This window comes from Lepidothrix coronata, unplaced genomic scaffold, assembly GCF_001604755.1.
Source record: "Lepidothrix coronata isolate B3197 unplaced genomic scaffold, Lepidothrix_coronata-1.0 Scaffold13, whole genome shotgun sequence".
In the NCBI taxonomy this organism is placed as follows: domain Eukaryota; kingdom Metazoa; phylum Chordata; class Aves; order Passeriformes; family Pipridae; genus Lepidothrix; species Lepidothrix coronata.
This window is the reverse complement of record NW_016690193.1, coordinates 7,858,687-7,883,580: the sequence shown is the minus strand read 5'-3', so window position 1 is coordinate 7,883,580 and position 24,894 is coordinate 7,858,687. Positions and strand designations below refer to the sequence as shown.

General features: G+C 35.5%; 1 protein-coding gene across 6 annotated transcripts in view; it reads left to right on the top strand.

Annotated features, from left to right (window-relative positions):
- MARCH1 (membrane associated ring-CH-type finger 1) overlaps nucleotides 1–24,894 on the top strand; it is a 230,483-nt gene that overhangs the window by 126,892 nt on the left and 78,697 nt on the right. For 3 of the 6 annotated variants that reach the window (XM_017806015.1, XM_017806009.1, XM_017806010.1), the window contains exon 3: nucleotides 10,908–11,047. The exons of 2 other annotated variants lie outside the window; for them this stretch is intronic. In XM_017806015.1, the coding sequence (XP_017661504.1) occupies nucleotides 10,946–11,047 (102 nt within the window). In that variant the 5' untranslated portion in view covers nucleotides 10,908–10,945. Of the gene's footprint in view, nucleotides 1–7,860; nucleotides 7,872–10,907; nucleotides 11,048–24,894 lie in introns of those variants that run through there. One more of the 6 variants, XM_017806012.1, reaches the window with a different exon arrangement.

The window sequence follows — 24,894 nt, the reverse complement described above, 5'->3', positions numbered from 1 at the left end:
AGTACTGCAACATGGGAGCACTTCAGTGGCAAGTGAAAAAAGAATGTATAATTTTCGCACTTTTGATAACGTGCCTCTTCATACTTGTACTGAGCTAACATGAAGCAAAATGTATTTTAATTCCCAGTATTGTTTCTATTCCAAAACTTCTTTGATACTCCTGTAAATTTAAGGACTGTATGGTTCTTTCTGTAAAACTGGAAATCCTTCTGTAGTAAAGCTACTGCTCTACTGAAAAGCGATTTTGAGCTGGCACCTTCATTCTACACTGCCACTCGTAGGCTTTTTACTTGGTGGGAAAAAAACTTTCTGGGATGAAATTTTGCATAGTTGATAATAGAAAGATGCATTTCTTTCTGTCTTATGATGGAACTTACATTTAAATGTAATTTTTAAAAAGAAGCAAAAATAGAAACTATGTTTTACTCAATGTTGTGATCTTAGATATTAGCTGGAGTTATATTTTTAATGCAAATATAGTTTTTATTACAGTGCAGGAAACATAAGTCATAAAAAATGCATAATGTTAGTCTGTATTAACAACAACTGGTAATTCTTCACTCAAACTTGAGTTCCAAGTCAATGAAGACTTAAATAAATATATGTTCAGGGAATCAATATGTTCTGTATCTGAGAGTAGTCTGTCTGCCCTGTCCTGACGACACCATGTCATAGTACTTTGTGTTGGCATAGGTAAATGGATTGTCATTGTAAACATAGTGGTGCATCTCCACTGTTGGTCTGGGGATGTCCCGATGCTTCAAAATGTGAATATGAGCTTCAGCATGAACATGAGGTTTACAGACTGTCCTTCGCTGCTTAACCTGACTGTAAAGATTTGCACAGTGGATTGAGTCCTTAAACAAGGAAGTTCAGCAACTAAAAAGTGCCCAGAGACCACTTGCATGTTGGGCTAGAAGATTCCTAAGCTGCCTTGTGTTATTGTGTGCTCTCTGCACATTTCATTTTCCCATTTTTCAGATCAGATGAGCGTGTTTGACCCAACTGTTTGAGTGTCTTGTTTGCACTTTGCTATTTGTCTTTCGCTTATTCCTACCACTTCCACCCAATTATCAGGGGTCTGACCTAGATTCGCTATAGCCCAGAGATTGCCTAAGCTGAGAGAGGGGTTGTGCTCTTCATTTTGTGCTTGGAGTCTTTTAAAATAAGTACTTCAGTAGCAACAACAAACCAGTCTGTATGTAATTATTTTCACCAGCACATTTCTTTTCCCCTCAAGAACTTCTTGAAATGCTTCTTAGTTTTGTGGGTGGCTGACCTATGGTTAAATACAGCTTTTACTTTCAAAGTTAGTTTTTCTCTGCTTAGCTTTCTAAGTAAGTGTTAAAGTTGAATATAGGCCAACTACCTACATGTGCTTTTGCATTCATCTGTTTTCCATTATTTTGTGTTTCCTGGGGCAAGATTGTTTTCTGTGGAGCTATATATAGAGAAAGAGTCCTTAATAAAATCTTATCTGTTCAGCTAGTACTTGCAAGTGTGTTCTCAATCCACTCATGCATTTGAGGAAGAGAATGGAATGGCTTTGGGAAACTTACTCCAGTTAGCTTGTTGAGACTTGTCGCATGGCATATATTTCAAAATTTTAGACAGGTCCCCTGATATTGTAGTCAAAATTATTTGTTTAAGTTATATGATTTTTGTAGATGTGCTTTTCTGAGTGTTTACTTAATTTTATAAGTGCCTTGGTTCGACCATCTTGCCAGAATTTTATTGGTGAAATTCTTATTTATTAACTTTTTGAACAAACATTTCTTCTTAAATATATTTTTCTGAAGATAATAACCTACTGCTAGAATGGAAGGTTGCTTTCTTGTTTACTTCAAACAAGTAAAGATTAGAGATGTATATATATGAAAATAAATGATATAACAGAGAGCTAAAAATGTCAAAGTAGTACAAACCTTAATAGAACCTTAAAGAAATAAAAATATCTAAATTGACTGTTGTAAAACCCCTTCAGTGAACTCATAGCAAAGCGTATAAATGTCTAAATAAATTAAATTTGAACTTCAAGGAACTGGGAAGCTAAAGAGGCATAGCCTATGTAGCAGCTCAAGAGACTATTTTATATTGGAGAAATGCTATATATTTTAGTGATTGAAACAAAAAGGATACATAGATTAGTGCTGAAGGCAGAAGAAGCCAGAGTTGATAAATGAAAAGGGAGAAATTTTCAGAAAACTGGAAAAATTGCAGTCTCTTTTGATGGCCTTTGGACTATGCATTGCAATTGCATTGTCATCAATGGTATAAGTTATGTTTGGAAAGCTAAGGCTTGTCTCTGTTATGCCCCATCTGTAGACAGGGCAAATAAATGGAAAATATGGGGTATTCAGGTGTTGCGGGTCACGGGCACAGTACGTGAAGATACCTCATTAAATGACACTACAGAACTTGCACTGAGCTTATCTGAAGTGTCATGTGACTGCCTAAGGAGGTCTCATACCACTGTGCAATAGCTCTTGTGAGGGCAAGGCTTATGGCTTAGCCATGGAGCTGCTCTTCAGTGCAGCAGCTAAGCAGCTTTTGGAGCAGGACCTTTGTACAGGACTGCACTAGCAAGTGTTACACAGCTCTGCCAGACCACGTGTCTCAGCTGCCACGGTCACCTTTGTGCTGTGCTCTGCGGCTTGCTCTTGTCTCAGTTTCAGCACTGGTATTCCGTATAGCCTGGAAGAAAGAAGTATGGGTGATAGCAAAGTCAGAGGAGGCAGAGATCAAACCTGGATGGCACAGGATGGGACTCAGCTGCCTGAGGTGCTGCGTCACAGCCACAGCAGAGTTATATATCTTTCTGTGTTCACTCAGTCACCAAAGGGAGCCAGGGAGCAATGCTGTGCCATCAAGCATTGTGGGTTTTTTCTGCTGTACACTCAAGATCTCAGTTTGATAACATTATATTTTGTCAGTATCCTTGCCAATGTCATCTTCCTTTGAGTTTCTTTGGAAATATTTGCAAGAGGTGGATACCTATATTTTGCTTAGTGTTACTTTTAAAATAAAAGAGGGAAACTGGTGCTGTGCCTAATTTTATGCTTTAATTAGCAAACACAACAAATACTACATCTTTGATTTTTTTAAAAATGGTTTGTGAAAAGTGGCATATTAGAACTGTGACAGACATATGATCTGTGTGAATCTTAGCTCACTGAGAGCTGTGCGAGTTGTGGTTATAACTGCATGTACTGCATTCATCTGTTTTCATCTCACAAAGAAGCAAACCACAATTTTCTCTATGGAGAATAATTAGTAAACCATTATGACCTGGTGTTGAAATAAATTTTAAGGCTTAATTTGAAACTATTGGAAGACACTCTTAAGAATCCCACTAATCTCAGTTTAGAGTGCTGTACTGATATTCACCTAATCTACTTGCACCTCTCCAGATTTATTATCTATTCAGCAAAACTTTTCTTTTTATTTCACTAACTACAAACATAAAAACTAGGAGTACATAATCCTTCAGCTTTTATTTTCCATGCTCAATTTCTCCAAGTATTTCCTAATTTATTTTTGACAGCAACCAGAGCAACAAGAATAATTGCTTACAATAATTATGCCACCATTATATTGCCTAATGAGAACCCCATTTAAATGAAGCATTATTTTAGCTATTTGAGTCATAGTTTTGTACCTATTCATTCACTTCTAAGGCCTACTTTTGTGTTTGTTTTCTGCACCTTGTGGTCAAAATTTATCAAAGTAATACTATTCAAATGTTTATTCACATAATGATTAGATTTTAGGTTAACATAGTCTTTACTTATGTAAGGGACTAGCTATTTAAGCTGTTACCAGTAACTGCAGCATTAGGCCAGTAGGCCAGTAATTATATATAACTTAAATCCGTTTATCCTGAAAAACCCTGAATAGACCATCTGTCATGGTTTTCTGCTAGCAGAGGTCAGATCTTAAGTCATGATCTTCACAATTTATACCAGAAGGAGGGGGCTATGAAAAAGAGTTAATTGCAACAGTATATTTTAGTTAGTTTAGTGGTTAACAACTATTGAATGGACTTATTTAATCTTTGTTGAAAAGGAAACAAAATTTTCTGCCTTCAGTACATCTGTCACAAATTTTCATTAATCATCATTTGGATTTTTTTATCAACTTATTAGATGGTATACCCTGTTAATCCTTGATGACAACATAAGCCTTCTTCAAACTATTTAGCAGAATTTTCTTTATTATAATACATACAACTTAACTTTAATAAATGTTCTAACAAGTACCTTCCAACAGAATATAAAATTTCACCTTCTGACTAATTTCAAGTCTGTAGTTGTTAACAAGAAAATAACTGCACCTTTGTTTCCAGAGGTGATTCTGAATTTTATGTCAACTAGCATTCAAGTCAACTATTTAATGATATTCATCAGTCACAGGATACCTACAGGTTTGTGTTGCTGGATATGACCGTAATTCTCACTCATCATAGAATGATTTGGGTTGGAAGGGACCTTAAAGATCATCTAGTTCCAAACCTGATGCCATGTGCAGGAACACCTTCCACTAGACTGGATTGGTCAGCACTCCATCCAACCTAACACTGAACACCTCCAGGGATGGGCGTCCACAGTTTCTCTGGGCAACCTATTCCAGTGCCTCACCACCCTCACAGTAAAGAGTTTCTTTCTAATCGCTGATTTAAACCTATTCTCCTTCAGTTTGAAGCCACTTTCCCTTGTCCCCCTATGTCCTTGTAAAAAGTCCCTCTTCATCTTTCTTGTAGGCTCTCTTCAGGTACTGAAAGGCCACAATTAGGTCACCCTAATCAGGAGTGCATTTCTTGCAAACACTGTTTATTAAAAATAAGCATAAGCTACGTGCAGCCAGAAACCAATTAAACCAATGATGTTTTATATAATTATCTAATGAAATATGAGGGCAAATGACTAATGGTAATGACAGGTATTGTTACTCACTCTAAAAGAGATTCTGAAAGCTATCTGAAATGAGGTAAAAAAAATTTAAGAGACTGGCAAAGATAAAGTAGCAGTGTCATGCAATGAAGTTGTCACAGATTGTGTTACAAAGAGCAGTAATATCTAAATAACAGAATAAGCCTTTCTTTGTGGTGGTGATGGCCAGTGTCTGGTGTGGGTTCTGTATGACTGACCTATCATAGGAGCAGTATCCGAACTGCTCACTAGCATGAGCTTTCTATGTTTAGGGTTGTCACTGGAACGTGGTTTGTGACTGCCCAGATCCTTGTATTTGACAGAAGAACTTCTGTTAAAAATGCTTCTCTGAAAAAGGGGAAATACTTCTGTTGGACCAAACATGCTCTTAGCACACTTTAGTGTGTGTACTTCTGGTATTTCAATGAAATCTGATTTTCTCTTTCTTCTTAAAAACTAATTTAAATTCAGTATTAACTATCCACCCTTTAATACAGGGATGTTTAATGGTTGAATTATGTCTTTCAGACATCTAACTTTTATAGGGTATAAAAAAATAGCTCTTTCTGTCTTTGTCTTCCTATTTTATTTCAATAGTGAGCTCTACCTGATTCAAAGTGAATTTTATCTTACACCATAAACATAAACTTCTTCTTCTGTAAATAAACCACGTAAGAATGAGGAAATAGGCTTTTTTGTGAAATAGGCTTTTAATTTTACATAAGCAGAACAAAGTCCATTAAAGAGTTACTGTAGCTTCTTAAGTACATTTGTATAACTGCATGCATAACTTCATGAGTTAGTTAATACTTCAGCTTATTGTGGATTTTTTGCATGTTAAAATTTTCTTCTATTTCTGTATCTTCCTTGAAGGGTTTTCATCTGCCAAGGGCTGAGTATGGTTTATCAGGTGCATTTACCAGTCGTGTCTTATTGTTGATTGAAGCTTTGATTTAAGCTGCTTGGCAATCATGTGTGGTTAAATATATGCAAACTCACAAAGCAAAAACATGTACTTTGTTCTTGTTCTCAACTCTGTGTTTGTTTCAAGGCTTTTCTCCTTTCTACTTGGGAGTCTGATGCATCTGGAATTTACATGGAGAGGTCCTGAGGGAAGGTTTAGGCACCCTTTCATCACTCACCTGTATCAGGAGCGTGCCAGGAGCACATACTTTTGCCTTGCTTTTTGAAAGTCTGAGGACAATTCAATGGAGGTGTTTAACCTTGAATAAGAAAAGCATTTCCAAGAAGAGTAGCTGTGAAATTAACAGCAAGAAGCTTTTAGAAAACAAAGTCATATTTGAGGATGGTATGGATGTTGCTTATAAAAATAGTTAAAAAAGAAAAAGTAGAATTAAGCTCTGCATAGGCAAATACAGATTTGTGAGTATCTACATGTATAAAGATTTTTTTTTAAACATTAAATCAGTAGCCATAAATATACAATTTTCAGCATTTTCTTCTGGAAGTCTTTATGGTAGAATGGTAGAATTAAAATGCTAAAAATTTACCATGGGTGAAAAACCCCTATTGTGGTTTTTCTAAAGAGCTTTGAGTGATTTAAAATCTTCTGCTTTACAGTAGAGATACTTTTCCTTGTAGGAAAAGAAAATAAAGTGTGACTATGAGGACAAACATACCCAATTTTTTAAATCTTTAATAACCCAAAAAACTATTTTCTTTGAAATCTTTTAAAGATTCTTGTTGTGTTTTGGATATAGTAGCTGTGAAGTGGTTAGACAAAGCAATGTTAGCTGAAATAATTTTTGTACCAGTCATTTTAAATTGATTTATTTTCAATTATTGAATTCTTTTAAGTAATGAGTGAAATTTAGATTCTTAGTTGTGACAAAAAAGAATCAAAGTCTTGAAGGGCTAAGGACAACTTAAAATACATATTAGCAGTGTAACAAAAGAACAAAACAACAAAAGCTGTCTTTAGTTGGAAATAATGATATGGTTAATTGTGGTACAGCACATTAGAGCCACATTGTAGTTTCTGAAAATTGATTAGATAATGTAGGTAATAATTTAAGAACATGCCATAGTTAACAGTTTACAGGCTTAAATATACAATTGAAGCAAGCTCTAGAAAACTTGGTTATAATAAAATATCTAGTGCTTTAGAGAGGGCTGCTGATACTGTGATGATGTTTTTAAGGAGCTCCATGGCTAAATTAAATGACAACTCTCTTTTGTCTTTGCAGCTACAGAAAGGCATTTAGTTGTGCATAATTGGGTTTACTCTTCAAGTAGATTGTTTTCAGGCAGTTTATTTGTGATGGTGGTTCTTCAGGTGTATGAGCAAGTGCAAAGTCCTCCTTTCAGTTATGATCTCTGCAATGGTAGTCATCATTTTGATTGCTCGGGCCAAAAAAAGAATTGCTAATGTTCCAAAAGGTTCTGCACACCAAGAGGAACAGAATAGGACTGTAACTATAATTGGACGATTCCTTGTCTTCACAGCTACAGGCAGTGTAGAAAGGATTGACTGATCACTTACTGAGGGGTGATGGTTGTGTCACTTTTTGGAATGGTCTTCTTGCAGATCTTTGGGGGGCTGTTGCTTGAGGTAGATGGCACACACTGGTCTTGGGCACCCACTCCACTACATCTGTGGCTCAAGCAGACTGTGGAGCTCTAAACAAACATGTTTTTTAAAGGCTTTGAGAGTCCAGACCTTGCCAGCTGACATTACAGAGGATCTGCTGAAGATTGCTAAAATTATGTATACCTGTGTCAACTGTATAGAAACTCATAACTTAATGACTTCAAGTAGTTAGCTTTGTCATATTGAACCACAGCTGTTGCCTGGGGTTTATGGTTCTTCATCAGTTCTAAGTAGTATGCAGCTGTGCAGTCATTTTGTAGAATATTCCCTAGACTAAACTATTATTTCACTTCATCTGTTATCAAACTCAAACTATGTAGTTTGCTTTACATGTTGTATGTTTTTATGTTATGTGAAGAGTTGTATTCTCAGGTTGAATTGGCTTATATCCATCCCAGGTGTGAGTTCTCCATGACTCTACAATCATGGAGTATGCATTACTTCTCTACACTAAATACTTTGCTGGAAGAATTCACTGTGCACTTAAAAATGCAGCAATATAGGTTCATTTCTGCTAAATATTTACTTGAAAATTTGATAGACAATCAGAAACAAAGAAAGTAGCCTCATACTTAAAGCTATATTAAAATATAAGCCTATAATAATAAGATAATAATTCATCAGAACTAATAGAATATTAGAAAGGGTCTTCAGTGAAGACCTGAAACTTTACCTCTTAGTCAGTGATCAAGAGTGTGATGGTTCAAAAAGAAGCTTCAGCTAATTACTCATGTGAGCTGCTGCTCATCAGTAGGTGTAGCAGACTTTCAAACTCACCTTAGAGCTCTGGGAACTTGGGAAGCATAAGGTTTATTCACATAGTGTCTTTTAAATCACTTAAGTTTACTAGATTACTTTTACTCTCTTTGCAAAAGCATGTTTATGTGCATTCTGGGGAAGGATGTATGTGAGTGACCATTTAAGGGTTGGGGTTTGGGGATTTTTTTAGTGGTAGAAAGCTTGTCCAAACTTGGGACAATGGAAGTTTACAATCTGAACATTGTTCTAGAAAGAAGTATTTTTTAAATAAAGATTGAAACAAAGTGAAGACTTCCTTAGAAGTCTTTGTTTTTTTATCCCAGGTTCCTGTTCTTTCTTTGGGAAAGTACCAAAGCAGTAAATAGGACTCCGAGGTAGTGAGATGCACCAGTTGAATGTGTAGCCACCTTATACATAGTGTGCATTCAGAGGAACAGTGAAGTCTGTGATCTTTTCAGAAATAAAGACCCAAAAACTTATACATACATTCCTCTGGCTGTAACCTTTATTTAGTATTCTTCTGGAGGAGACTTAAATTATTAAGTTTAATCCAAATATGCATTTTCTGGTTTTGTTCTGGTTTTAATTCTTTAAGGATTTTTTTTCTCAACCCAACGTTATTAGAAGTCAGACTCCATTGTTTTTCAGTCTTGCTTAGTTGTTAAAAAGTATTTGAGCACATGATACAGAAATTATCTAGGATTTTCCATAGAAGCTCAAAAAACCCTGAAAATTCTGATTGGTTGTCCCGTATTAATTGCTTATGTTTCCAAGTTGCAGAGGAGGACATATGAATGCATATGATTTTCCTGATACTTTTTCTCCAGTTTCACCTGTATGTACTTCATGATATGTTGGATATACAATGAGAAACAGTTAAAACATGGATTTATTTTTTGTATCTGGTTACAGGTTATTTAAATGCACAAACTGGTACTTTCTTTACTCTCATAAACATCAAGTTTGGTATGTAATGGTCTAGTTGCATTTATAGAACTAAGGAAAATAAAGAGTCTTGTAGGGCTTGCAAGATGATGGATGCTCTAATCCAGTGGAAATTTTAACTGCTGCTAAGTTGGTGACAATGAGTTTAGTCGGTGCTTTAGTTGGATTTTTCATTGTGAAGCCTTTCCTGCATTGTGTTTGTGCTCTGGAGGACTGAGTTCTTTTAAGTTGACACTGAAGTATTTTATAATGGAAAAATGGCTTTGACTCTGCAGTCAACAGGCTGTGTGGCAGTCTTCATGTTACTATTGCTTTCCTAGCATGACTTTTTTTATCTCATGTTAAGATTTCAAGAGACTGAAAAATTATGAGTTCATCTGTAGACTCACTTACCTAACCACCTCCGGTACAATGAAGCTAAAGCTAATTTCCAGTTATTCCTAACAGTTCCATGAGGTTCTGTGGGGAATACAGCTTGGTGCATTTCCTACTTCAAAAATTATATATTAATGGTCAAGTGTGGAAATGGTAGATCTGTTGTTATTCAAGAGGGGGCTGTAGTTTGTCAGACTCAAGCATATTTTGTGTACTGCATGGAGATGTATTGCAGAAAAAATAAACCTACTTTACACGTGCATAATATTCAGTGACATTACATAGATGCTTCTGTGCCATGTAAGGTCTTTAGCATTATTGTATGTATGTTCCAGTTTTATTCAGCCTAATGCTAACCCTGTTTGGAATACTAGACACTCGATCTGGTAGGTTAATCTTTTTGTTTATTATATCTTATGATGGTACAGAGTAACAAGTTTTAAATTAAAAGCTTTATAAACAACCAGATTAGAAATTGCTTCAGACATGGTGGAGAATAAAATAGCCCAAAGTTATTCTTTTTAATTAATTAGCAAAGTTTTGCACTGAATACCTCCATTACCAATTTCAAGTGGGAAAAATTAGATTGTGAACTTTTAAACATGTTTATGAAGGCTTCTTACACTCTAAACCCACACTTTAGTAGTGCTGCATTTCCTGAATGTGTTAGTGTTATTTAGAAGGTATTTTTTTATTGTTACAAACTAAAAAATAAGTTTGCATGCAATTTACAGTTGGCACATAGCATTTACTGCTGTTGTGTGTACATTACTTTTTGCTATTTACAACGCATCCTAATGAAACACTTCAAGATGAGCCAGGTATTCTAGTGTGTCTGGACTTAAATACACTTTTGTATGTTCTTACAGTGTTGATTCGCGCTAAATATTTGCTACTGCTTTAGGGCTGTTTCTAGTTATTTCAGGGAATGTGGGGTTTTGTGTCCAAATGCTGTATGTTTTTCAGGATGGTGCTAGTCTCACAGTTATTTTGTAATAAAATCCCTCTAAAATAACACTTTTTAAATTAAAGTGATAACTTGATTTAACAGGGAAAGAAGGCGCTGCATTTGCTGACACTGAAATGGTATTAATGCATGTAAAGTGTGCTGCAAGTGCATAGCTCTTTTCTAACCTGCAGGGTATCACTCTTCAGATGTTATTTTAAAAATATGTTTATTAACTTGTTGAGATATAACTTAAAAAGTTGTTGTTAAAGGCATGCATCCAGAGACATGCACACAATGATTTCAAAGTGTCAATGTTTCAGGGAATCTAAATTATTTTCAGAATTTCAGAAATTGAGAAGGGATAAGTGGAAGGAGAAAATGTTGGGCTGGTGCCAAGCGATAGCTCGTAACCCTCACAGACTTCCAAACAGCACAAGAACACCCGAGGTCTCAGGTGATGCTTCACATAACTCTTCTTTGGTGAGTGAAAAGTTGCATTTCATGATGGTGGCATGCTCAGATGAACTTCAGAGGTGTTACATTTAATTTATTTTAAAAATTGTCCTGTTTGCCATTGCTTGCATTGCCTCAGTGTGTGAAACCCTTTGATATTTACTCTTTCCATTTGCTTTTTTTTCACCTTTTTTGTTATGCATGGTCCATTCTGACTTGCATGTCGTCTATAAATCAATATTGGTGTTTTGTGAATGGTAAAGTCTTTAAGCAGGAGATGACCTAATATGGATTACTTACATTCTTTGTGATTTTAATCAGTGCTATGGCATTTGGTCCCTGATGAATACAGATGGACAATATCTAAAGGTACCTCATTTGCTCTTTGTTCCTGGCTGTAACAGGAACAAAGTATACTATGTCTAAACTTGTGTTAGATGACTGGATTTTAAAATTATTTTCGTATCTTAAACATGGTGTTGCAAGTGATGGTTGAGATAGCATGCAGAGCTAGTGATAGTAGATGTTCAGGCAATGTAAAGTTGACAGTTTACATAGTGGAGTTAATGTGAATCATATGAAATTCAGTAAAGTTACTCATTGATAAGAATTTTAACCCTGCAGTTTTTGCTCATTGAAATAAAACCACTTGCGTCAGTAGACCTCCGCAGGTGAGTAAGAACTGATACTTGTATGTAAAGGCTTCAAACTGCCGTGCATCTAAGAGAAAAAAATTGTTTACTTGTCTACTTGTTTTAATTCAACTGACTTTTTCATACTAAAGCAAGACTGATTATTTGAAACATATTCAGTTAAATATGCCTGCTCCAATTTGATTAGAAAGTGTAAAATAGGCACTATATTTTTCTATCCTAAGAAGCATGAGTGATCAGGAAGTTCCAATTGTTGAAACATGGCCAGGATGACATTTAAGCCGAAAGGTGAATAATTATTCCTAACCACTGATGAAGTGTGCTATTCCAAAGAATTATAAATAAAGAGACAGTGGTCTGCTTGAAAGTTGTTGAAGTTTTGGTGAAAAAAAGCCCATACTTAATGTGGCAAAATTATTGCGTTCAATGGTGAATTATGTAGAATGTAAGTTTCTGCTACAGAAGAGAACACAAAAAGGTAGCATTAAAAGTGGAAGATTTTGTAGTTTACTGTATATCCTAGATTGTTAGTATGGCTCACCTTAATCTAGAATACTTTAAGAGAAGGGTTCACCTGAAAGACAACACAGTCATTGGTCACAGCCAACATGGCCTTCATGAGGGAAAAGTCCTGCTTATCCAACCTGATTCCCTTTTATGACAAGGTAACCCACCTAGCTGATCAAGGGAAGCCAGTTGCTGTAATCTTTTTGGATTTCAGTAAAGCTTTTGATACTGTCTCTCACAGGATCCTTCTGGACAAACTGTCCAGCACACAACTGGATAAACACATCATGTGGTGGGTGAGCAATTGGCTCACAGGTCAAGCACAGAGGGTAATAGTGAATGGGGTGACATCAGACTAGTATCTTGTCACTAGTGGACTTCCACAGGGCTCCATCTTGGGCCCTGTCCTCTTGAACATCTTCATCAATGACACAGGACTGGAAGGGATAGTTTGCAGATGACACAAAACTGGGAGGTGTTGACTCCCTTGAAGACAGGGAGGCCCTGCAGAGTGATCTGAACAAATTAGAGGACTGGGCAATCACCAATCATATAAAGTTCAAGAAGAGGAAGTGCCAAATTCCGCACCTGGGCTGGGGCAGGCCTGGATGTACCTACAGACTGGAAAATAAGATGTTGGAAAGCAGTGCTATGGAAAGGGACCTGTGGGTCCTGGTCAATGGGAAGTTCAATATGAGTCAGCAGTGCCCTGGCAGCCAGGAGGGCCAACTGTGTCCGGGGGGGGCATCAGGCAAAGTATCACCAGCTGGTTGAGGGAGGTGTTTGTCCTGCTCTGCTCTGCACTGGTGTGACCTCACCTTGAATATTGTGCAGTTTTGGGGCACCACAATATAAGAAAAATATTCAGCTTTTAGAAAGTGTCCAGAGGAGGGCAACAAAGATGGTGAAGGGCCTTGAGGGGAAGCTGTATGAGGAGCCCTCTTACTGAGGGGAAGAAGAGGGCAGGCACTGATCTCTTCTCTATGGTGATCAGTGACAGGACCCAAGGAAATGGTCTGAAGTTGTGTCAGTGGAGGTTCAGGTTGCATATTAGAAAAAGGTTCTTCACCTAGAGGGTGGTTGGGCACTGGCACAGGCTCCCCAGGGAAGTGGTCACAGCACCGAGCCTGACAGAGTTCAAGAAGTGTTTGGACAGTGCTCTCAGGCACATGGTGTGACTCTTGGGGATGGTCCTGTGCTGGGCTAAGAGTTGGACTTGATGGTTCTTGTGGATCCCTTCCAACTTGGCATATTCTGTGATTCTGGGAAATTAAAAAGCAGTAATTCTATGAAAAGAGAAATTTCATGTACATTATACCCACATTTAATTACTATTACAATTTTAGTTTCACATTTAATTACTTTTACTATTTAGGTATTACTAGTAATATGAGGTATCATTAAGGAATTGAGATATGTGGAAATTTGCATATTTTGATTTCTGCTTGACTGCTAGTCCACATTTAATTTGGTTTGATATTCCAGAGATAAGCATTTCAGTATATCAGATGGGATTTAGAAATGATGAACTGGCAATATAGTACAGGATTGTTGAATCCATAAGGTTAGTATCTTTTAACCTTATTAATACTAAAACTTGTTCAAAAATAAGTTTGCGTGAAGCTATATAGACTGCTGCTTAGTTGATGAAGTGTGTAAGAAAACCAGAGATATAAACAGCTGAGGAAGATATTGTGTGTCCCTTAATGTCTATAGAATTGTAATCTTCTCAACAGGAAATAAAACAGTAATATCTCTTGATGCCTGCCAAGCTTTCCTTTTCATTTTCTTTACTTCCTACTCCTTTAACCGTTGCTTTTACTTTCCCTCACTTCTCAAGTAAATGATATTCAGTATAAACTTTTACTTTCAATGTCTTTGCAACTTGCAGGCTGTTGACTGAAATTCCTTATTTTACTTGTGAATATTTTTAATCTGAAAGCTTGTTTCAAATCAATTTTGATTTTGATTAGTAGTCTTTGCCTTTCAGTATTGAAAAATTTTCCATTAGGTTTTGAGTGAAGATACAGAATTTAGCACTGGAAAAGCAAATATAATGAAACAGCAGAAAGTAAAATATATAATAAATTATTTGTTCTAAGGGTACAAATCCACTTCTGATGAGCTGTTCAAGTCCCTTCTTTCTGAATTAACCTTTCATTTCTCACAGCTCCTCTGTGGACCTGATTCAACTAAGGTTTTTTAAAAGACTCTCCATTTAAAAATAATCCCTAAAATGGGTATTTCACAATCCCACTTTTCCAAAGGTAAATGCAAAGAAAATTACAAAGAAGTCTCATTAATTTTTCATTAAATCATAGAATAGGTTGGAAGGAATCTCAAGGATCATCTGGTCCTTTCTTGGCATAATCACAGTCTAGACAAGATGGCCCAGCACTCTGTCCACACAAATCTTTAAAGTTTCCAGAGATTGTTTCAAAGGCTCATTGTTCTCCTTACAAAACATTTTCCTTTTGAATCTCATCTGAGTGGCCCCAAGAGTAGCTTGTACCCATTACCTCTTACCTTTTCCTTGTGACTCCTTGTCAAAAGGGAGTAGCCACCTCTTTGTAGCCACCCTTGAAATATTGGAACATAATGATAAGGTCTTCCCTAAGCTTGCCTTTCTCAAGGCTGAACAAACCCAGTTCTTTCAGCCTTTTTTCACATGGCAGGCTTCCCAGTCCAATTGATGGAAATAAATATTTTTCTCTCTTAGTGGAAGAAGGAAGGAAGCTTGTGGAGTAGGAAGCAGATTATGATCATTAACAAATAGTTTTTTTCATTACATGGGTAAATGGAATACTGAACAGCAGCACAGGAAAAATACAGAAGAAATTGGCTCACTAAAATATTTAAAGAGTTTGATCAAATCAGTTACACCATTTCCCTCCCCACTTTCTCACTCACCCTCTGTGGAATGGGGAAGAGAAGCAGAGCAGAAAAGTGAGAAAAATCATGGGTTAAGATAAAGACAGTTTAATAGGCAAGGCAAAAGCCACAAATGCAAGCAAAATGAGGAATTTATTCACTGCTGCCCATGGCCAGGCAGGTGTTCAGCCATCTCCAGGAAAACCAGGCTCCATCATGCAAAATGGTTACTTGGGAAGGCAAACACCACTCTGAATGTTTCTGCTTCCTCCTCCTTCTTCTTTTAGCTTTATATACTGATCATGACACCATAGGGTAGGATTTATCCCTTTGGTCAGTGGGGTTCAGCTGTCCTGGCTGTGTTCCCTCCCAGCTTCCTTGCTGGTGGGATGGGATGAGGAGCAGAAAAGGCCTTGTTGTAAGCCTTGCTTAGCAATAACTGAAATCATCCTGTGTTATCAACACTCTTTCCAGCAAAAATCCAAAACATAGCCCTAGCTACTATGATGAAATTTAACTTCATTCCGGCCAAAACCAGTACAGGTTTTCCTCCAGTGATGATAAACTGAGAAGCTGGGGTTTAACTGTAAGTTATGCTAACTATGTGAAAGTTCTGAATAGTGTAGGTATGATGTATCACTAGATGATCTTTAAAGGTCCCATCGAACCCAAACGATTCCTTAAATCTATGATCTTTATATAAACCCCCAAATTTAATTTCAGAACAAGAAAGATCTCCTTATCTGAGTTTGAGGTCTTTGGCTGCCTGATTTCCCTCAAGGTAATGTAATTCCTTGGTGAAAATTCTATGAAATAGGGTCCATCTAGGTTTCCCTTAGTAGTGTAAGCCTTGAATTTTTAATCTGACAGGGAGTGAGGGGATGTTTAAAAATGTAATTAAAATTTAATTTTAATTTGTTATAGAAAAACTGTGTAATTTAGTACTCAAAAACTAGATGTAAGAAAAGAGTTATCTGAGAATATGGAGTTGGTTTCATCTGAATTATTTTCTTATTTGTATACCTATTAAGTAGATTTTATTAATCAGGCTGCAGAACCAGCTAGGAAATCCACAATATTATTCCTACAAAATTTTCTATAGACAGTGCTATTAGAAATCTAGTAGTGACTTTAATAGTAACCAAACAATGTGTATCTGTGAATGAAACTGTGGGAGAGATTTAACAGAGAAATGTAATTTTAAAAAGTGCAGAATTATTCACCCAGTATAATGAATTATATGATGTCCCTTAATATCTGTTTATGTTAAAGTTATGGAAACTGTTCCTTGTAATGCACATGTTCCACATCCTTCTGCACAATGCTGCATGCTGCCCCACAGGGCAATTGTTTTAACTATTTATTGCTTTGTAATTTACAGGATCAACCTAAGCTGTCAGTGGCCTCAGAAGCCATGCCACCCCAGGCCAATCTTGTTGATTTTCCTTCTATTTAAAGCCAATTAGCAGTGTAACCTTGGTTACCATCACCTTCTATGTTGTCACCACGAATGTAAAGTTGTTAAGAGTTCATTTGTGTTTCTTCCCTATGCGTACAGAAACAATTAGAGCAGGGTAGATGTAGGCCCAAAGCTTTTGGGTAAGTCTCCCCCAGTGCTCAGTTCCTTCCCCAGTGCATATCAGCATCATTTAATTATTTAAGAGCAGGGCAGATGTGGTCAAGTTTTTTCTTTTTTGAGCAGTGATTTCAGTTAGGCTTTCCTTGTCAGGGGCTTAAAATGGCAGTCCTCACTTAAAGAATTTTCATTTCACTTTTTCTGACCAAAAACACATATTGTACTAATATTACTTTGCATTTGTAGACATGAAAATAAATATCGGAGAAAAAAAATAAAGGTGGCATTAAAAAAAATGCTGGCATTAGTAAGACAATAAGTTTTTATTATTGTCGTTATTACTATTGTTATTGTTATAACAAAAACTGTTATTGTTTTTGTTGATCATATTATATTGTAATGTTTTACTTATCTTTATAGCTAAAATTATATTTATGTTTTCTAGGTGTTAGAGATCTGCATTTGCTATCAGTGAAATTTGCAAAAAATTATTTTCTGTAGATAAAATTACTATAAGAGGACATCAACATAAAATATTTGTTAAATATCTGTGTTACTGTTTGAATAGATTGTATACAATCCTTTATTCTTTCCTCGGAATATTTCGTGCATCTTGTTTCTCATAGCAACATGTGTTCTCAAGACTCTTTCAAATCTATTTCATATAAATTATTCATAATTTGTTTTTTTTTCTGTATAGTTAAAGCTGTCTCATTAGTCTGTTTCACTTAGGAAAAAGTGTCATTTCAGTGTGGAATTTAAATTTATTTTTTTTTTTTTTAGTTTTGGAGAGGAGAGTTATGTCCGAATACATTAGACTTGTTCACATGAGTTTTGACTGAAAGTGCAAGAAATTATTTTTCTAGCAATTTTTGATACGTTCATAAAATCTTAGATTTAGTTTAAAGTGTGTAAAACTCCAGGTTGTATGATGCTGGGTTATAGATACTGAAACAAAGAGGGGATTGGCAGATCACCTGTTTTCTGTCTAGGAAGTGAGTTCTAGAAAATGAGAAAATCAGACAGGGCCAAGTAATTAACCTAAGTTTTTTATAAGGTGAAATGGGTTATTCTCATTCTAGCTCAGTGAAGCCTTCAGTTCCATCATTAACTGAACACCTTCACTATAGTGGGGAGGTCAAGATAGGAAGCATCAAAGAAATGTCTCTGCTCTTTCATTTATTGCCAAAGTAATACCAGCAAGGAGAGCTTTGAAAGCCCATCATGTTAAAAAAAAAAAAGAAAAGAAAAAAAAAGGTAGTGATAGAAGATGATAATGCAACTTTATCTTATTTAAAGTCTCAAGGTAATACTAAATGTTTAAGTTGAATTGCAATTTTACTTATTCCCATTCCTGAGGATTCCTAATTTTTGTAAAGTATTTTGCTGTCTAATACTTGAATTACAAGACCCCAAAACAGTTTAAGATCTTTACTGTGCTGACTGCTACAGTTTGTGTAACTCAGTTCTGTAAGCAGAAATATGTATGCACAATTTGTTTGAATAGTGTATACTAATATCATTTGCATGCTCAGGGGGAAGTATGTGCATGTAAGTTTGTGCAGTGTGTATATATATATTTCAACCTTGCTAGTTTAAATTGTACTAATCATATAAGTTTGTGCAGTTTCTGCAACACGATTCATCCTCACTGTGAAGTGGTTTGCAAAGTAATTATTACTGCAAAATATAATCCAAAATTTATACTTTACAGGAAAATAGAGTTGTACATGCGCACAGGCCATTTCATGCATTCATGTTAGCACATAAGTTTTGCTACAGACAGGGCTGGAAGAGGAAGAAAGTAGTAAAGTTACAGGGAACTGTATGTCTCCCTAGATGCATTCCTAAGGTATTCTTCTTGTTTTCTATCCTCACTAAAAGTCTCCCCAGCACTAAAAAGGCTTTGATGTTGGTTTTGTGTCACAGGAGGCTACACAGTGCACCACACTTCTGCAGCTGGCTGTTCTTCCAGTGCAATGCTACATCAAAGTGTTGTGGAGCCATTTCTGCCCATGTTCAGCTCCATCTTCCAACCAAGCTGTGGGGTGATTTTCCTGCAGCATATCAGGGGTGTCTTGGGAGCACCTAGACTGGGTAGAGACAGCTTGAGTCATCATTGCAGTTCTCTGTTGTTCTTCCTCTTATCTAATAGAGAGGTGCTGTAGCATGAAAGATTAAGTAGGGCCTCTTGCAATCTGCAGCATGTATGAGTTTCCCTTTTTATGAGATTTTGATGGAGGACTGAGGTAGGAGAAGGTCTGGGGAGAAATCAGACCTTCAAATAAAAGATAACCTTTATAAGTGGATTCTTCCAAAAATACTCGGTGGGAAGATTCTGAAATCTAATGTTGTCTCTCTGTTTTCCAGTTGGCAGTGTCACTGAATACTTGCCATTGCAACTGGAATTGTGGTGTCTCCTTTAAACAAGGAACAACAACAGAAAGTGTTGGAGTGCTGAACTGAAGCAGAAAAAGAATCATCATGTAGGTTAAAGCACTGACTTGTGTTTTATGTAACTTCTATGTAAGTTTGTGAAAGCCATTTCTACTATATTATTTCAGCCTCATTAGTGTGAACTAATGAACACTCAGGATGAAATTTCACTTAAAATTGTAAGGTGCTTAAATCCTGTAGAGAGAAAGGTGTTAGACCTATCCTGGTTGATAGTGGAAGGATTAAAAAACTCTGAATAATTAATAGAAGGGAGGAGGATAAAGTATGGCAGAAGACCTAATTCCTTTCTCAAAATGACTCAACAGATAGGCTGCAGTTTAGTCTTTGTTCCACAGGAGATAACAGCTTGAACCAGGTACCCTGCTGCAAGCTCAGAGGTGTTAGTTCAAATCTTGGTCTTGGAAATGCCAGTCCTGTCAATTTAATTAAAATGGCTATGTGGTCAAGGATGTCCATATGTGGATACTGACCATATGACTTCTGTTGACTCTGTTTACAGAGAAAGAAAACTGCATGTGACCTTGTTAGGCTAATTACATCTGGGGTTAATCTTATATTCCCTCCCCCTTGACCTTTCATAAAGTATGAGAAGGGAGTAATAGAATGAGATTAAGAAGGGGAAATTTAGACTGAAGGTAAAGAGCATACACTTGCCAATAACATGTCCTAGGCTGCTATGTGATTTTATGTTTGTGGAATGGAAACATTTGCCCACGATATTTGTATTAGCTGTTTTTCCATCTCTGATTTTTTGTGCATGTAGGGTTCTTTCCTATATCTAAAGGAAATATGTCCTAGATTTTCTTGCCCTGCTAATTCTTTTGAAAAAATCAATGACATGAATGGTACAACTTCTGTACCAGATCAGTTGACTATGATTTGTCTAATGATTAAGCATTGTTTAAATAGAAGTGTTTGTATTTCATCCTTTGTGAAGATCTATTTTTTTTTGATAAAGCATCTGTTTGCTATTTCTGTGTCTCATATTTCAATTTTTTTCTCTTTTTCAATCTGCATTTACCCTATTTACTTCTTAACCACATAGGTTGCAATTTCTATAACTGAGGTATTGTTTTTTTATAAGGTACTGTATATAGATCTTAGGTTTGACCCACCTTACATTAAGAGGAGAGGCACCAAATACTTTAAGCATTTTTATATCCAAAAGTTAAACACTAGTTCTTTTCATGATGGATGGGGAGAAAAATAGTGATTTTTTTCCTGCGACTTTTTCTCTTTTCTGTTGTTTTGGAGAAACAAAATTTTATGATGTGCAGTATAATCATGATCTGACAGAAAAAGATGAAAAGTAAACTAAAATTGACTTCACAGATGTATTGATATTACAAAGAGGAGGTCTTGTTTTCCCTTTATTTTCTACTTATGCAGAAATGATCCAGTTAAATTTTGGGAGATGTTTGTTATTCTTAGCTTTAATATGGTATTTATTGTAGCACAAGGAACATGTTCTAAATTGCAGTGGGGTATGCTCATGTGTGTAGTCTACACTTTTATTTTTCAGGCTATAAATACCTCATTCTATCAATATGTAAGTATGATAATAAATGTATTTTGAGTTTTATTACTAAATTAGAATACTGCACCTTTTTTTTCTGCTGTGAGAGAGATATTTTCATTCTACACATATGTTTGATTTTTTTTTCATTTAGAATCATAGAATCATTTGGGTTGGAAAAGACCTATAAGGTCATTGAGTCCAGCCATAAACCTAACAGTGCCAAAATTAAAAGTTTTCCCAAACAACTAACGTTTCTGTCCATTTGGGCTATTCTTTAATATTTACTAAGAGACTAAAAGCAGTTCTGGGAAGGCTTTGGTTTTGTTTGTTTTAAGATTAGGTTTCTAAAATGTATATGAAAAAACCATGTTAAAAATTCTTACTTGAAAATGTAGTTGGCTATAAAATATTTGAATTTAAAATGATTATGTAATTTTTCTCAGAACTTGTATTTCTTCCATATAAATTAATCAGGTAGTTTATAGCAGTTTTGCTTCCCTTTCCTTCCTATGTTTAAAATATTTAAAAAGGGTCAAAAATGTGAAGGAACAAATAACAAGGGTAAAAAAATAAATTGAAGGATGTAGAAGATTGGATTAATTCCATGCAATCCCATTTTACTCTTCCTGGGTATAATTTGGCTCCTCACAGTGTTTGGAGTCCCAGACAAGAGTCTATTGGGGGCAATCTTTTTTGTCAATCAGTCCACAGTTGGTGTTTTCAGTACAACCATTGGAAGAAATATATAAGGCAAACACCTAAATAAGGGAAAAGGTGTATTTTGGAAGAAAAGTGATTGGAAAAAAAGCTCATTTACTGAAAAGGCTATTAATTTGAACTTGTGTTTTCCCTAGACAAAGCACCCCCTCAAAACAAGCAAACAGTAGAAAAATCTCCAAACCTGGAATAGCTGCTCCTTGTATTTCACAGAGTAGCTGTTGAGTGCAGGGTCTGACTAGTGTAAGTTTGAAGGTAGGCAGAGGAAATTCATGTGCAGGGAAATTTACAGTAACAAGATGATCGAACAGGAAGCATGTTGATATTGGTCCATCTAATGACAAACTCACTGTAGATGAAGACCACAGTGGCAGTAGAGATGCTTCTGAGGGCTCCCAAGGTACTCTGTTGATAAACTGGAGTGTGGTACATGAAAACTGTAGACTCAGACTTCATGTTTAGTGAAGAAATATAGTTTTACCTATTCAGATTTAGGCATATGCTCTTCTTAGTAAGTGACACTAATTTAGACTACAGTAGTTCCTGATGCTGAAATAATTGAATTAAATTTTATATTATGGAAACTTGCATTTATTCAATCATGTTTGATGTTTGTTTTCTCTGGATAATATTATTTCAGCATGTGCTAATTGCTTAGTGTAATCTTTGTATTCTATAAATATTAATGTTCATGAAATGTTAATAACAGCTGATAAAAACAAAATGCAGAAAAATGAGCAATTCTATTAATAAATTTAAATTATTTTATAATTGCATAGATAATTACTAAATTATCAAAATATCAATAATTATGCATGTAGAAATACAGTAGTATGAAATGGATTGAGTATTTTATACAGACTAAGTATAATTTCCCTTCGGCTTTGTTGCTGTTGTGGGTTCAGGCCATTTTATTTAAAACTGAGGTTATAAAATCCTGAGGATCTGATCTTGTGGATAACCAATTCAAGATAGTTATGTCATTTTAAAGAAGTGCTAATCTCCCAGTACTTTAAATGTCTAATGATGCTGCCTATCTGAAAATCCTGGTCTGTAGTCAAAAGAGGTGTTTTCCAAAAGTGTAAATGTAAAATTTGCTTTTAAATCATTGTTTTGGGATTTCAATAAAAATGGGCTGACTTTTAGAGGCACCAATAGAAAGTATGAGTTTAGAATATCTGAAGCGATTCATCTCTGAGTTGATGATTTATTAAAGTGTGATTTTAGGTGCAAGATCTAATTTAGATAGCATCAAATTATCTGTGGTTACTGAAATCTAGGTCTTACTCTGGAATTTTTTGAAACAATGAGAGGGTGATTTAGGCTGAACTTTTTTTTTTTGTTCTGTAAAGGAGAATGAAAATAAAATGAGGAAGATAATGTAGGAAAAATAGGATGAAAAGTGAATTCTATATAAATACAGATGTCAACTCCACATTGATAAGTATCTTTTACAACTATGAGTTCACTTGTTCTCCAAAAGAAATTTTATTTGTTTCCAAATGCTTTATCACACCATATCCACAGTTCACCTTGGCTTATGTATTAAGCAGTATCAATTAGCTGAGCATTCACTGTGTTGAGTCTTCCGAGTGCGTTGTTTGTGGTATTCTGTGGGTGCCTACTCTTTTAGCATGCAAGTATGTTTAAGATACAATGTAAAAAAAATTGGAGCATCCATCATTAATCTGCTGTTTTTGAAGATTTGTTCTAAGGAAACAAAAAAATTAGTTTTTACATGCACCATCATTGACAGGAATCACAAATAGTCATCTTGCTTCTGATTTCAGTATTTTAATCACTGGAACTTTAATTTTTCCTGCTTGATCTTGAATGTTGATCATATTTTCTTTCTCAATATAGACACAGAGAATATGCAGTATAACATGATTAATATAAATGTGGTTTTTGGAAAACCTTTTCTCCATGGCTCCAAAGAAGTGATTAAAAGACAAAGAATTCTGTGAGGTGTAGCAGTAAAATTTGGCTTTAATGCTACAAGTCACCTAAAAGATTTTTGTTTAACATGTACAAAAAGCTTTCATGTATTCCATGTCCGTACATAGGGTTGAATCAAGAAATGCAAACTCCAGTGCCATCTTGAAAGTATGGTCTGTTCTTCTTAAGAAAAAAAAATACCTTTTTACATGAGTTTTCTTAGTGAGTTCAAATATGAAAGATACTCAGCATTATTTAAAAAATCCGCTTTTGTGACATAAGTAATTACTTACATTATTATCTTCTATCCCTTGTTCAGACGTTATTGGTAGGTTTTTTTAGAAAGAGGAAACAAGGTGAATCACTGCATTCTTAAACCACTGCAGCATCATGTTGCTGCTCCACAGTATCCTTTCTGTCACTGTAGTGTGGAAAATACTGTGATTGCAAGTTGTATAGGGCTGCAGGAGAGGCTGGTGCGTGGCTCTTTCTGCATAAAGTCATGAATACACTGCCCTGAATTTAAACTGGCATAAATATCTTGTCTGTCACTCACAATTTCTTCAGAATTTATTAATATGATAGAGGTTAGGTGTAGGTAGGTTGGTTTTTATATTTTTCAACTTAGTTTTTAGCATTTGAAGAACCATTTGCAAAGAGATACTTTTTAAACAATGTGGATTACAGTAGCATGAGTTAATGCTTTGGTCAGTCTGTGCCTACCATGGAAAATGCATTGCTTATCAGCTTCTCAGATGCATGAGATGTGCAATTAGTGCAGCAATTTTGTATATTTATTCTGAATTCAAAGTGGTTAGTAAAACAATTGGTTTCTTGCAGATAAAAAAAACTAATTGAAAGCAATTTAGTTTTGTACATGAGAGAATTCAACATGGTTTGGTTATCTATGTATTTATTTTTGGGAGGCAATTAACTGCATAAAGGCCACTCAGAATGGGAGGTTATGTTTGTGCATATCTATGTATCCGTGCATTCAGAAGTGACTTACAAAATGTCTGCATTAAAAATGTATTTTGGGGTTCAGAATGTACTTTAATTAAAAAAAAAAAATCACTACGAGTGCTTTGAATCTCCTTGTAATGAGGTCTGTAAACTATGAAATCTCTGATGCCATGCTTCATGATGTATTTTTCTGCTTTTTCTGTCTGATTACAGATTCTAGGCAGAAGATAAGTTTTATAAATAAAAAACATGAGATAAGAAAACTGAGAATCCTTGTGATACAAAGGAGTAATGTAAAGTTTTGCAGTTTTTGTTTTAGTTATGAAGAAACATTTCATAAACCACTCAATTGTCTTGGACTGATTGCAGCCACCAAGAAATGTAACCGCTTTATTTATTAGCTGAGTATTTACATTATTCCATTAGCCATCTGAAGCTGCTTCAAGGACAAGATGATGATGATTTTTACTATTAATAATAATAATATTAATATTCATATTATTTTTCACATGATTAGCATTATTATTTCAATAATATAAAATTTATACTTTGGGAAAGGACAAATATTTCCATATCAGCCACAAGAATTAAGTCTCCTGTGCCATGATAAAGAATGAGGAGAGAAAATACATTTTACATATTTTTTTTTCTATCCATGGGGTGTGCAAGGGAG